Source organism: Aquarana catesbeiana, linkage group LG04, assembly GCF_042186555.1.
Source record: "Aquarana catesbeiana isolate 2022-GZ linkage group LG04, ASM4218655v1, whole genome shotgun sequence".
Classification (NCBI taxonomy): domain Eukaryota; kingdom Metazoa; phylum Chordata; class Amphibia; order Anura; family Ranidae; genus Aquarana; species Aquarana catesbeiana.
The window spans coordinates 604205968-604221621 of record NC_133327.1 but is presented as its reverse complement, the minus strand read 5'-3'; the positions used below and the strand labels follow the sequence as shown (position 1 = coordinate 604221621).

The following is a 15654-nucleotide window of genomic DNA, read 5'->3' as shown; positions in this document are numbered from 1 at the left end:
GAACCGAACCGGGGGTGTTTGGCTCTTCCCTAGTGTCTAGCTTACATCCCTGTGGTTGCTGATCCCAGCACCACCTCTTCAGGCACTGCCAGTCCACCTGGCTGCAGCTGTCTCTTTCACTACCTGGCTACTTCTCCACAGTTCTCCTAGATTGCACACTCACCAGCCCACCCAGCTGTCTTCTCCTGGAGTCCTCACACCTGCTCCTGTGCATCCAGGACAGGACTCCTCCGTGTCTTGTTGGAGGATTGCTCCAGCACCCGAGCCCTGGTCCGAGGTCACCCCCCCAGACTAGGGGGCACCCTCAAGGGCCACCGACAGCCTCCTTAGCACTCCTCCATCTTCCACCTGGCTTCCCTTTGCTGGCATGACCCGGAGTATTTAAGAGGTGCCCATCCCCTGCCAGCTCCCTTGCTGGGGATTGGCTGGGACCCTCCTCAACACTCCAGCCAGCTCCCCCTAACCTCCCTCCTATTTTTCTGGGACCTTTTCCAAGGTTCCAGTAAGTAGGGGGAGGTACCAGAGGTGCTGCCTGCTGACTCATCCAGCCTCCCTGAGTCACTCACCCTTACCCAGATTCAAACCAGCCTGGCTCTCAGCCAGGCTAAATTTTCCTACACTAAAAACTATGTACAATCTAGCATAATAGATGGTGCTACAGGAGTTTCCACCATAAACATGAAATAAAGTAATATTCAGCCTCCTGGCTCTCTTTAGCAGCACAGTTGCTCAAACCTTGTGTTCTGTTCCTCCTGACCATCTAACACAGCGTCCCTGTGCTCATGTACAAAGGCTGTACCTTTGTCAGCTCTCCTTCTGGCATCTCCCTGCTGCTTTGACCCGCTGTCTTTTCTATTATAGACTGCACCGCGCAGACATGCACACTTCTGGCTCCTCCCTTGCAGTCACTCGGGCTCTTCGGGAAGGGTGTGAACACCTGTGCCATGTGTGTGCCAGTTGTCTGCAAAACCTGGTCCCAGGATTGGGGATTTCTCCCTCCCATATCCTAGTGAAATCTCTGGGCTCCAGGTCTCAAACTGGGTTTTACCAATCACTTAGGAAACTGCAATCCCAGTTTCCTCTGAATGAAATTAGCATCCTGGAGCCCCACAACTTTCCTACACCCTCTCTTACAGACGAACACACAAGCAAACACATACTAGGATCAGTTTGAACAGGAGCCAATTGCCTACCAGCATATCTTTGGAGTGTGGGAGTAAACTAGAGTACACAATTACGTTTTTGCAGTCCCTGCTGGTGAAATCCATCCTTTATTTATCCTGGTTTACCAAGGCTTTTTGTGTGCCAGGATGTGTCAGTATGCCTGTGCCATGAGAGCAGTTGTTTGGGGCAGTCCACCACATTCAGCACAGCTCCTATTTTGCCAGTGGTATGGCAAATCACACTCGCTTGTCACTCTGGCATCCTTGGAAATCCCGGCTTCTCTGAACCTGTAACCCAGAAGCGAAAGCATATCATTTCTGTGTAGGGGTACAGAGAAAATGGGGTAAAGAGTGAGTGAGAGCTCACTATGTTGCTGGCAGAAAAGGAACAGTGTTGTATGTGGCTGTCATTAGCAAGGTCGCTGTTTTCTGTTGTGAACAAAAAGCCCAGGAACAGGTAAGTGATCTTTTTATATTTTATATCTGTGTTTTTCCACCACTAGACCACCACTAGGGGTTATTTACTATGCGGTTACGCTCATTAGACCATCAGGAATTATTTGTGGAAATGTGTCATTTTAGGGCCAGTGTTACAATGTGAGCACAGATCAAATGCACGTATTCGCCAGCACACCGCAGATCGTCAATTACGTCTAAATCTTTATAAAAAAATTATCACATCACAGAAGACATAGTGCAACGTTTTGGAGCCACGCAGAACCCCTTCGCGATGTGATGAACATGCCTGATGAAGGGGTCCTGCGCAGCTCAAAAAATAACATATTAGGTTTTAGCCTTTTCCTAATAAAACTGAGGAAAAGAGTCGAGGGAGTGTGCAGTATAGGAAGTCATGCCCTCCAACATGACCCACTCCACATGGTGCTCTGCTCCTGTGCTTCTTTTTACCTTTCTGTTACCACGTAACTGACAACAGGTTTTCTGCAAACATTCATGGAGAAAAGTTCAGGGATTTTTGTTTGGATCATCTTGAAATAATGGGCAAGAGATTGATCCAGCACTGCAGGTGAAGTATTAGGCTCAGACAAAACAAGTAAAGCTAAACAGGGGGATATATAATTATAAGTATGCCTGCACAGTTAGATCTAATTAATTACTTAGATCCTTGAATGATTCTGGTCATTCCACTCTTTAAAGTGTATGTCCAGGCATTGCCCAAATTTAAACCCAAACCTCCCTCACCCCCTCTATACATGTCCCAGCATTATTTATTTCTGTTCGCTTGATACTGTAGTGAGAAACAGCTTGAATTATTCCCTTTATCACCATCACCAGGATTGAGAAATTATTTCAATGACAACTGCTGAGTAGGGATGAGCCGAACACCCCCCTGTTCGGTTCGCACCAGAACATGCGAACAGGAAAAAAGTTCGTTCGAACATGCGAACACCGTTAAAGTCTATGGGACACGAACATGAATAATCAAAAGTGCTAATTTTAAAGGCTTATATGAAAGTTATTGTCATAAAAAGTGTTTGGGGACCTGGGTCCTGCCCCAGGGGACATGGATCAATGCAAAAAAAAGTTTTAAAAACGGCCGTTTTTTCAGGAGCAGTGATTTTAATAATGCTTAAAGTCAAACAATAAAAGTGTAATATCCCTTTAAATTTCGTAGCTGGGGGGTGTCTATAGTATGCCTGTAAAGGGGCGCATGTTTCCTGTGTTTAGAACAGTCTGACAGCAAAATGACATTTTGAAGGAAAAAACTCATTTAAAACTACTCGCGGCTATTGCATTGCCGACAATACACATAGAAGTTCATTGATAAAAACGGCATGGGAATTCCCCAAAGGGGAACCCCGAACCAAAATTAAAAAAAAAAATGACGTGGGAGTCCTCCTAAATTCCATACCAGGCCCTTCAGGTCTGGTATGGATATTAAGGGGAACCCCGACCAAAATTAAAAAAAAAAAATGACGTGGGGTTCCCCCTAAATTCCATACCAGACCCTTCAGGTCTGGTATGGATTTTAAGGGGAACCCCGCGCCAAAAAAAAAAAAAAAAACGGCGTGGGGTCCCCCCAAAAATCCATACCAGACCCTTATCCGAGCACGCAACCTGGCAGGCCGCAGGAAAAGAGGGGGGGACGAGAGTGCGGCCCCCCCTCCCTCCTGAACCGTACCAGGCCACATGCCCTCAACATTGGGAGGGTGCTTTGGGGTAGCCCCCCAAAACACCTTGTCCCCATGTTGATGAGGACAAGGGCCTCATCCCCACAACCCTGGCCGGTGGTTGTGGGGGTCTGCGGGCGGGGGGCTTATCGGAATCTGGAAGCCCCCTTTAACAAGGTGACCCCCAGATCCCGGCCCCCCCCCTGTGTGAAATGGTAAGGGGGTACATAAGTACCCCTACCATTTCACGAAGAAAGTGTCAAAAATGTTAAAAATGACAAGAGACAGTTTTTGACAATTCCTTTATTTAAATGCTTCTTTCTTCTATCTTCCTTCATCTTCTGGTTCTTCTGGTTCTTCTGGCTCTTCTGGTTCTTCCTCCGGCGTTCTCGTCCAGCATCTCCTCCGCGGCGTCTTCTGTCTTCTTCTCCTCGGGCCGCTCCGCACCCATGGCATGGGGGGGAGGCTCCCACTCTTCTCTTCTTCTTTTCTTCTCTTCTTCTCTTCTTCATTTTCTTCTCCGGGCCGCTCCGCAATCCATGCTGGCATGGAGGGAGGCTCCCGCTGTGTGACGGCGCTCCTCGTCTGACAGTTCTTAAATAACGGGGGGCGGGGCCACCCGGTGACCCCGCCCCCCTCTGACGCACGGTGACTTGACGGGACTTCCCTGTGGCATTCCCTGTGACGTCACAGGGAAGTCCCGTCAAGTCACCGTGCGTCAGAGGGGGGCGGGGTCACCGGGTGGCCCCGCCCCCCCCGTTATTTAAGAACTGTCAGACGAGGAGCGCCGTCACACAGCGGGAGCCTCCCTCCATGCCAGCATGGATTGCGGAGCGGCCCGGAGAAGAAAAGAAGAAAAGAAGAAGAGAAGAAGAGAAGAAAAGAAGAAGAGAAGAGCGGGAGCCTCCCCCCCATGCCATGGGTGTGGAGCGGCCCGAGGAGAAGAAGATAGAAGACGCCGCGGAGGAGATGCTGGACGAGAATGCCGGAGGAAGGACCAGAAGAGCCAGAAGAACCAGAAGAACCAGAAGATGAAGGAAGATAGAAGAAAGAAGAAGCATTTAAATAAAGGAATTGTCAAAAACTGTCTCTTGTCATTTTTAAAATTTTTGACACTTTTTTCGTGAAATGGTAGGGGTACTTATGTACCCCCTTACCATTTCACACAGGGGGGGGGCCGGGATCTGGGGGTCACCTTGTTAAAGGGGGCTTCCAGATTCCGATAAGCCCTCCGCCCGCAGACCCCCACAACCACCGGCCAGGGTTGTGGGGATGAGGCCCTTGTCCTCATCAACATGGGGACAAGGTGTTTTGGGGGGCTACCCCAAAGCACCCTCCCAATGTTGAGGGCATGTGGCCTGGTACGGTTCAGGAGGGAGGGGGGCCGCACTCTCGTCCCCCCCTCTTTTCCTGCGGCCTGCCAGGTTGCGTGCTCGGATAAGGGTCTGGTATGGATTTTTGGGGGGACCCCACGCCGTTTTTTTTTTTTTTTTGGCGCGGGGTTCCCCTTAAAATCCATACCAGACCTGAAGGGTCTGGTATGGAATTTAGGGGGAACCCCACGTCATTTTTTTTTTTTTAATTTTGGCCGGGGTTCCCCTTAATATCCATACCAGACCTGAAGGGCCTGGTATGGAATTTAGGGGGACTCCCACGTCATTTTTTTTTTTTAATTTTGGTTCGGGGTTCCCCTTTGGGGAATTCCCATGCCGTTTTTATCAATGAACTTCTATGTGTATTGTCGGCAATGCAATAGCCACGAGTAGTTTTAAATGAGTTTTTTCCTTCAAAATGTCATTTTGCTGTCAGACTGTTCTAAACACAGGAAACATGCGCCCCTTTACAGGCACACTATAGACACCCCCCAGGTACGACATTTAAAGGGATATTACACTTTTATTGATTGACTTTAAGCATTATTAAAATCACTGCTCCTGAAAAAACGGCCGTTTTTAAAACTTTTTTTTGCATTGATCCATGTCCCCTGGGGCAGGACCCAGGTCCCCAAACACTTTTTATGACAATAACTTGCATATTAGCCTTTAAAATTAGCACTTTTGATTTCTCCCATAGACTTTTAAAGGGTGTTCCGCGGCATTCGAATTTGCCGCGAACACCCCAAATTGTTCGCTGTTCGGTGAACTTGCGAACAGCCAATGTTCGAGTCGAACATGAGTTCGACTCGAACTCGAAGCTCATCCCTACTGCTGAGAGCTTATTTCCAATTGACATAGACAGACCCCAAAAATGACATATCCCAAGAGTCCTTTTCCTACACAGTGCGTGGGCAGGCTCTTGAGATCCAAGGCAGCAGTATTGTTTTATTGGGAAAGAAATCAGCATATGCATATGAAGAGGGATAGAGGGGGTTGGAAGATAAAACAAAGTGAAGCACAAGCTGTTGATGTGGCGCCAAATCCAAAAAGTGTCAAACTCAAACAAGAAACAAAAGGAAAGGGAGGACTTTAAAGTTTGCCACATATAACCCCTAAATATAGGAAATGAGGTCTAGAGTCTTGTGTATAAAAGTATACAAAGTTTATTCATAATTCAAAAATCATTAAAATCAGTATAAAAGCTTCATACATCCATACCGAATGTTGACTACAATCCCAAGCGGGGTGACAGCACATATAACCCATACAATTCTAGCCCAGAAATATATACAGCATAACTGCACATAAGTAACAGATTTCAAACAAATTGTACTGGGCCAGTTAGTACAGAATCCAGTTGTTAATCTTGATCTCTACGCATTTCGGCCCAAAATGGCTTTAGTAGAAGTAAACATAAAGAGCTGAAAAAGGCTCAGAGATACCCAATCCCAAAAGAGGAGTTCAGGCTACCCCAAAAGTAGAGAGTTGTGTATTGGGGCCAAACGCAGCTGCCAGGAAAACCCCCCAAGGGCAGTATACAGCTCAAATACAGTATTGTTGTTGCCAGCGGTTTAGACATTAATGGCTGTGTGTTGAGTTATTTTGAGGGGACGGCAAATTCACACTGTCATACAAGCTGTACACTCACTACTTTACATTGTAGCAAAGTGTCATTTCTTCAGTGTTGTCATATAAAAAGATTAATAAAATATTTACAAAAATGTGAGGGTTTACTCACTTTTATGAGATACTGTATGTGGGGTCACTCCAAACACATATGAATTCACATTTGGTCATCAATTGTTTCTTAGCCTGGTAAATAAAGTTCATATAATGAAAAACATGCTCAAGTGACCACAAAAAGTCTCAAAGACCGGTCCCCATAACTGTATGGCCACACTGGCCCCAGGAGAATAGCTGTTGCAGGGTTGGAAGATAGGCTGAGTTCTGTAGTCCAGCAGGCTGGGCTGAATACATTGGTTGAAATATCAATGCAGCAAAGGCAGCCCATACTTTAGAAGCATTCTGGATTTCTGGCAGCATAAAAAACTTGGGGAAATGTGTGTGTATTATAATGCCATGACAAACACGTTGAACATACATCTGCATTAAAATCCTTAAGAACATGTGCTGTATTTATGTTTTTAACATCATTTTAAATTGCAGAGGTAACTAATGCATTGTCATACTGATTTTATGCAACAGGGTCGCGGTGGAAAAGGAAGTATTTATGTCTGGGCGTCTGGAGATGGAGGAAGTTATGATGACTGTAACTGTGATGGTTATGCATCCAGCATGTGGACCATCTCCATAAACTCTGCTATTAATGATGGTCGGACTGCACTATACGATGAAAGCTGCTCTTCCACTTTAGCCTCTACATTCAGCAATGGAAGAAAACGAAATCCTGAAGCTGGCGTGGTATGTATACAGGCTGTCATCTGCCCCTAGGCATCATCAAGCACCAGCTTTACAATAGAAACAGCAGATGTTCTTTTGTTAAAGCTCATTTTAAATGATAGAAAACCCAGTGAGGCTTTCACTGGCGACGGATGAGAAATATGTTAATATTTAAACAATCCAAACATCCTTTAAGTTGCATTGGTTCTTACTGTATTTGGCTATACAGTTCGTACAGTAAAAATGTTTTGTATTCTGAGAGGAAAATAAGCAGGCCTGTGTTGGATGTAAACTGTCTATAAAGGTGCAAATACAAGAAAATGTATGAGACAAATATTAGGAGTGTAGAAAAAACATTACAGCAAATAGACCACTGTCATGAACAAAATTGATAACTTTTATACATATACACACTATATTACCAAAATTATTTGGACGTCTACCTTTACACACACATGAAATTTGATGGCATCTCAGTCTTAGTCCATACGGTTCAACAGGGTTCAACATTGTGTTGGCCCACCCTTTGCAGCTATAACAGGTTCAACTCTTCTGGGAAGGCTGTCTACAAGGTTTAGGAGTGTGTCTATGGGAATGTTTGACCATTCTTCCAGAAGTAAGGTCAGGCACTGATGTGGACTGGCTCGCAGTCTCCGCTCTAATTCATCCCAAAGGTGTTCTATCAGGTTGAGGGCAGGACTCTGTGCAGGCCAGTCAAGTGGACATGCCTTAAGAGTTCCCTTCACTGGAACTAAGGGGCCAAGCCTAACCCCTGATAAATGACCCCACACCATAACCCCCCCTCCACCAAATTATTTGGACCAGTGCACAAAGCAAGGTCTATAAACTCTCTAAAAACACCACAAACTCGCTCATCCATGTCTTTATGGATCTTGCTTTGTGAACTGGTCCAAATAATTTGATGGAGAGGGGATTATTGTGTGGGGGTTTTTTTCAGGGGTTGGGCTTGGCCCCTTAGTTCCAGTGAAGGCAACTCTTAAGGCGTCAACATACCAAGACATTGTGGACAATTTCATGCTCCCAACGTTGTGGGAACAGTTTGGGGATGGCCCCCTGTTCCAACATGACTGCACACCAGGGCACAAAGCAAGGTCCATAAAGACATGGATGAGCAAGTTTGAGGTGCAGGAACCAGACTGGCTTGCACAGAATCCTGACCTCAACCTGATAGGACACCTTTGGGATGAATTAGAGCGGAGATTGCGAGCCAGGCCTTCTCATCCACATCAGTGCCTGACCTCATAAATGCGCTTCTGGAAGAATGGTCAAACATCCCTATAGACACACTCCTAAACCTCATGGACGGACTTCCTAGAAGAGTTGAAGCTGTTATAGATGCACAGGGTGGGCCTACTCAATTTTGAACCCTACGGACTAAGACTGGGATGCCAATAAAGTTCATGTGTGTGTGTAAAGGCAGGCGTCCCAATACTTTTTGGTAATATAGTGTATGTTGTATGTGATGATAGTATTAGGCATATGATTATTTTTTCATTCATAACTTTATCTGCATTTATGTGCAGACCAAGCTGTCCAGGAAAAGTGACAGTTACAGAGGTTGCATCAAACTATAACACTGCTGGGGTGCTTTCAATCATCTTTTTTTTATTCCCATATTTTAACCACTTACCAACCGGCCCATAGCCGAATGACGGCTGCAGGGCGGTTGGATAACTCTGGGTGGACGTACTATGACGTCCTCCCAGAATTCCCCTCTCGCGCGCCCCCTGGGGCGCGCACCCGAACACATCCGTGACCGCCGGGTCCAGGGGACCCGGCGCATCACGGATCCCGGTAAATGGCCGCTGATCGCGGCCGTTTACCATGTGATCGAGCCGTCAAATGACGGCGCGATCACATGTAAACAGACCGGCGTCATCTGATGACGCCGGTTCCTCTCCTCCCCTCCTGTGTACCGATCTGTACACAGTGAGCGGGGAGGGGGATGGATGGATGTCTGCAGCGCTGTGGGCTGGATGTGTAGTGCCCACAGCGCTGCACAGAGACATCCATCCATCCATGCTCAGCCATCCCTACTACTAATGCTGTGCAATACTCTGCAATACCAGCACAATACTCTGCAATACCCCCACAATACTCTGCAATGCTGTGCAATACTCTGCAATACCCCCACAATACTCTGCAATACCCCCACAATACTCTGCAATGCTGTGCAATACTCTGCAATACCCCCACAATACTCTGCAATACCCCCACAATACTCTGCAATACTCTGCAATGCCCCCACAATACTCTGCAATGCTGTGCAATACTCTGCAATACCCCCACAATACTCGCAATGCTGTGCAATACTCTGCAATGCCCCCACAATACTCTGCAATGCTGTGCAATACTCTGCAATGCTGTGCAATACTCTGCAATACCCCCACAATACTCTGCAATGCCCCCACAATACTCTGCAATGCTGTGCAATACTCTGCAATACCCCCACAATACTCTGCAATGCCCCCACAATACTCTGCAATGCTGTGCAATACTCTGCAATGCCCCCACAATACTCTGCAATGCCCCCACAATACTCTGCAATGCCCCCGCCATACTCTGCAATGCCCCCCGCCATACTCTGCCATGCCCCCGCCATACCCCGCCATACTCCGCAATACCCCGCCATACTCCACCATACTCCGCCATACCCCGCAATACCCCGCCATACCCCGCCATACTCCACCATACTCTGCCATACCGCGCCATACTCCGCCATACCCCGCCATACCCCGCCATACTCCGCCATACCCCGCCATACTCCGCCATACCCCGCAATACCCCGCCATACTCCGCCATACCCCGCCATACTCCGCCATACCCCGCCATACTCCACAATACCCCGCCATACTCCGCAATACCCCGCCATACTCCGCAATACCCCGCCATACCCTGCCATGCTGAGCCATGCTCAGCTGTACTCGCCCTCTGTATGTGGCCAGGCTGTGGAAGTCTCACACATGTGGTATCGCCGTACTCAGGAGGAGCAGGAGAATCTATTTTGGGTGTCATTTTTGGCATGTACATGTTATGTGGTAAAAATATTGTATAAATGGACAACTTTGTGTTAAAAAAAAAAAAAGCGTTTTAACCACTTCCCGCCCGCCGGCCGTCATACAACGTCCTTGACTTTGTGCGGAGATATCTGAATGATGGTTGCAGCTACAGGCATCATTCAGATATCAGCTTTTTCAGCCGGCGATTCCCTACACCATGAGAACGATCATAGCAGCTGTTCCACTGCTTGATCGTTCTTACGGGAGGCGAGAGGGGACGTCCCCCCTTCCCGCCGCCTTGAGGTGCTTCTACCGACTCACCGCTACGATCGAAGCCAGGATCTTTTTTTTTTTTTTTTTTTTAATTTCAGGCTTCCCAGCCTAGAGGTGAGATGTGGGGTCTTATTGACTCCATATCTCACTGTAAAGAGGACCTGTCATGCCATATTCCTATTACAAGGATGTTTATATTCCTTGTAATAGGAATAAAAGTGGTCAAAAATTTATTTTTTTGGAAAAAAGCATCAAACTAAAATAAATAAAGTAAAATGAACAATAAAAAAAAAAAAAATTTTTAAAGCGCCCCTGTCCCTGTGTGCTCGCATGCAGAAGCGAACGCATACGTAAGTCCCGCCCACATATGAAAACGGTGTTCAAACCACACATGTGAGGTATCGCTACGATCGGTAGAGCGAGAGCAATAATTTTGGCCCTAGACCTCCTCTGTAACTCAAAACATGTAACCAGTAAAAAATTTTAAAGCGTCGCCTATGGGGATTTTTGAGTAGCAAAGTTTGGCGCCATTCCACAAGCGCGTGCAATTTTGAAGGGTGACATGTTGGGTATCTATTTACTCGGCGTAACTTCATCTTTCACATTATGCAAAAACATTGGGCTAACTTTACTGTTTTGGTTTTTGTAAAGCACAAAACATTTTTTTTTCCAAAAAAAAGCGTTAAAAAAATTGCTGCGCAAATACCGTGCGAGATAAAAAGTTGCAATGACCGCCATTGTATTCTCCAGGGTCTTTGCTAAAAAAACATATATAATGTTTTGGGGTTCTAAGTAATTTTCTAGCTAATAAATGATGATTTTTACATGTAGGAGAGAAATGTCAGAATTGGCCTGGGTGCTCCAGAACGCCTGAAGGTGCTCCCCTGCATGTTGGGCCTCTGTATGTGGCCACGCTGTGTAAAAGTCTCACACATGTGGTATCACCATACTCGGGAGTAGTAGCAGAATGTGTTTTGGGGTGTAATTTGTGGTATGCATATGCGGTCTGTGAGAAATACCCTGCTAATATGACAATTTTGTGGAAAAAAAAAAAAGTAAAAAAAAAACCTTGATTTTGCAAAGAATTGTGGGAAAAAATGACAACTTCAAAAAACTCACCATGCATCTTTCTAAATACCTTGGAATGTCTTCTTTCCAAAAAGGGGTCATTTGGGGGGTATTTGTACTTTTCTGGCATGTTAGGGTCTCAAGAAATTAGATAGGCCGTCAGTAATTCAGGTGTGATCAATTTTCAGATATGCGCACCATAGCTTTTGGACTCTATAACTTTCAAAAAGACCAAATAATATCCACCGATTTGGGTTATTTTTACCAAAGATATGTAGCGGTATAAATTTTGGCCAAAATATATGAAGAAAAATTACTAATTTGCAAAATATTATAACAGAAATGAAGAAAAATGTATTTTTTTACAGATTTTTCGGTCTTTTTTCTTTTACGGCGCAAAAAATAAAAAACCCAGCAGTGATTAAATACCACCAAAAGAAAGCTCTATTTGTGTGAAAAAAAGGACAAAAATTTCATAAAGATACAGTGTTGCATGACTGAGTAATTGTCATTCAAAATGTGAGAGCACCAAAAGCTGAAAATTGGTCTGGTTAGGAAGGGGGTTTAAGTGCCCAGTTGTCAAGTGGTTAAATAGTTTCCTTGAAAAAAGTAAAAGCTATTGCCTCCCTTGCTAAAACATCCCTGCCAGTGTTATAGCGTGCTCTAACCTCATCTCTATGAAGTGACAACTTTCAAATTGCTAAATAGTTCCAGGCAACAAGACAGTGGGAAGATTTACAGACTCACATGATGTGCAGAAATACAGCACATTTAGTCAACTGTTATGCATGTCAAGCAGATTGCACACATTTTATATGGACATTCTCAGGGTAACATTTATCAAACAAAATGACTGACACATTAGGATGGGTTGCCTCTCATTTACCTAAGTCTATGCAACCGTGTTCTTGTGAATATGTCACCCCTCGCCTGGAATTCTGGGCAGCCAAATAAGTTAGGTTTGCAAAGTTCAGGGACAGATTTATCACTAAATATGAGATAGATTTTCATTCTAAACAGACTCACAATTAAGTAGTGGTCAGGGTCAGGTTGTATTTTCTCACAGCGCTACCTTAGGGCAGCTGAAGGAAGAATGTATAAATCAAGCTGTAAACTTGTAGCAAGCCTTTCACGCATTCTGTCTCTCTTCTCCTGTTTAGCATTACCTTACTTTGCAACAGAACTCATAAATGTCCCTCCTAGTGTGAATATTCAAATCTCCCCCAAACTGCCTATGGTATTGATGCAGCCATGCAGAATGTGCCACTTTACCATAATATCAGTTTAATGTGGCCACATTCTGTGTTGTGCAGATTTGCTCTCACACTCCATTGTGTGGATGAGGCTAAACCAGTGAACACATAGGTTTGCATTTTCATATTCAGTGCCATTCCAAAGATGAGGATATTGGGAAAAGTGGGGATTTAATTAAATGAAAGTATGGAATAAAAGATGAACATCATAATGAAAATAAGAAGCATATACAGTGAGGGAAAAAAGTATTTGATCCCCCCGCTGATTTTGTACATTTGCCCACTGACAAAGAAATGATCAGTCTATAATTTTAATGGTAGGTTTATTTGAACAGTGAGAGGCAGAATAACAACAAAATAATCCAGAAAAACACATTTCAAAAAAGTTAGGAATTGATTTGCATTTTAATGAGTGAAATAAGTATTTGACCCCTTCGCAAAACATGACTTAGTACTTGGTGGTAAAACCCTTGTTGGCAATCACAGAGGTCAGACGTTTCTTGTAGTTGGCCACCAGGTTTGTGCACATCTCAGGAGAGATTTTGTCCCACCCCTCTTTGCAGATCCTCTCGAAGTCATTAAGGTTTCGAGGCTGACGTTTGGTAACTTGAACCTTCAGCTCCCTCCACATATTTTGTATGGGATTAAAGTGTGGAGACTGACTAGGCTACTCCAGGACCTTAATGTTCTTCTTCTTGAGCCACTCCTTAGCTGCACTGGCTGTGTGTTTTGGGTCGTTGTCATGCTGGAATACCCATCCATTACCCATTTTCAAAGCCCTGGCCGAGGGAAGGAGGTTCTCACTCAAAATTTGATGGTACATGTCCCTGTCCATCGTCCCTTTGATGCGGTGAGGTTGTCCTGTCCCCTTAGCAGAAAAACGCCCCCAAAGCATAATGTTTCCATCTCCATGTTTGATGATGGGGATGGTGTTCTTGGGGTCATAGGCAGCATTCCTCCTCCTCCAAACAGGGTGAGTGGAGTTGATGTCAAAGAGCTCGATTTTGGCCTCATCTGACCACACCACTTTTACCCAGTTCGCCTCTGAAATCATTCAGATGTTTATTAGCAAACTTTAGACGGCCCTGTACATGTGCTTTCTTGAGCAGGGGGACCTTGCGGGGGCTACAGGATTTCAGTTCCTTACGTCATAGTGTGTTACCAATTGCTTTTTTGGTGACTATGGTCTCAGCCACCTTGAGATCATTGACAAAATTCCCCCGTGTAGTTCTGGGCTGATTCCTCACCATCCTCATGATCATTGAAACTCCACGAGGTGAGATCTTGCATAGAGCCCCAGACCGAGGAAGATTGACAGTTATTTTGTGTTTCTTCCATTTGCGAATAATCGCACCAACTGTTGCCACCATCTCACCAAGCTGCTTGACAATGGTCTCGTAGCCCATTCCAGCCTTGTGTAGGTCTACAATTTTGTCCCTGACATCCTTGGACAGCTCTTTTGTCTTGGCCATGGTGGAGAGATTGGAATCTGATTGATTGGTTGGTTCATTGATTGCTTCTGTGGACAGGTGTCTTTTATACAGGTAACAAGCTGTGATTAGGAGCACTCACTTTAAGAGAGCACTCCTAATCTCAGCTTGTTGCCTGTATAGAAGACACCTGGGAGTCAGAAATCTTGCTGATTGATAGGGGATTAAGTACTTATTTCACTCATTAAAATGAAGATCAATTTATACGTTTTTTTAAATGCATTTTTCTGGATTTTTTTTTTCCATTATTCTGTCTCTCACTGTTCAAATAAACCTACTATTAAAATTATAGACTGATCATTTCTTTTCAGTGGGCAAACGTACAAAATCAGCAGGGTATAAAATACTTTTTCCCTCACTGTATAAAGCTAGTTGTATCTCCCAAATCATGTTAGATCTGAAATACACAGTTGGAGTGTACTTTGTAAAATTTAGATGCATGTTCACTACTTCCTACTGTTAGTAGTGGCATGTTGGATATGTAAAGATCTGTCAATCATCTCTCTGTCATTTTATACAGTATAATAGAAGCTTAAAGCAGGCAGACATGTTGGAAGGAGCTCTAACTATGGCAGAAAGGGCAAGTTCAGGCCACCTGTTCAGTTTGCACATGCAGAGTCAACATATGACTATATTCCTCATAGACTAGTGACCAGTTGAGGTTCTTGGAAATGGGGCTCAAAGCAATCTGAACTGTGAAGTTTGCTGCAAGCTGGTGCAGAATGTAGCTTATTGATATCTTAACTTCCAGAAGCCTTGACAAATTCCCCTATTATTGCTTTCATACTGTAGTTCCCAAAGCATGGCTACCCAATAGTCATCCCTTTTTTTTAATACTATTGACATACTTGTCATTAGACAGTTAAACAGACATGCAGCTCTCCATGCTTGTCATCAAGTCTGATGTCATATTTGGCTTGTTCTTACCTCCCACTGGAATATTTTATAATTGCATCTTAATGGCCTTTGTGGGCACGCCATTGTCTGGGCTCAAAACAACCAAATACAACCACTTACATCATCTTTTGCTGTCATGGAGCCAAATGTAGTTTTTTTTCATAGAAGCAGCTGAACATTTGACGGATGGTGTTTCCTCACCTGACTCCCCAAGGTGAAGGGAATTCCCATCATAGACTGTTGCCACAGGATTTGTACTTATGGAAAGATATACCCTCACTTCTTGCTCTGATGACAGTTTTGGATTTCTGCTTCTTTTCTGTCACTGTGACAATAGTCTCCAAAAAAAGAGAGGTGTAAATCTCCCTAGCTGGGACATACGCAACAATAAACACTTGGCAGGGGGGTCTAACCCCCGCCCCCCCCCACACACACACTCTATCCAAAACTAGAAATGTTTTGCCTTTACACACACTTTAATCCCTTCTTCAACTTTGGATGGTTTTAAAAATGTCTGCATTGTTTAACTAATGATGTGGCCAAGATGCAGAGTCAATGTTCTCCTTTTTTGTGGCTTACGTGTCT

At 44.8% G+C, this 15654-nt stretch overlaps 1 protein-coding gene across 1 annotated transcript in view; it reads left to right on the top strand.

Annotated features, from left to right (window-relative positions):
• Window positions 1–15654, top strand: part of PCSK2 (proprotein convertase subtilisin/kexin type 2) — a 369694-nt gene that overhangs the window by 337535 nt on the left and 16505 nt on the right. The window contains exon 9 of the mRNA XM_073628231.1: window positions 6874–7089. Within this exon, the coding sequence (XP_073484332.1) occupies window positions 6874–7089 (216 nt within the window). The remainder of the gene's footprint in view (window positions 1–6873; window positions 7090–15654) is intronic.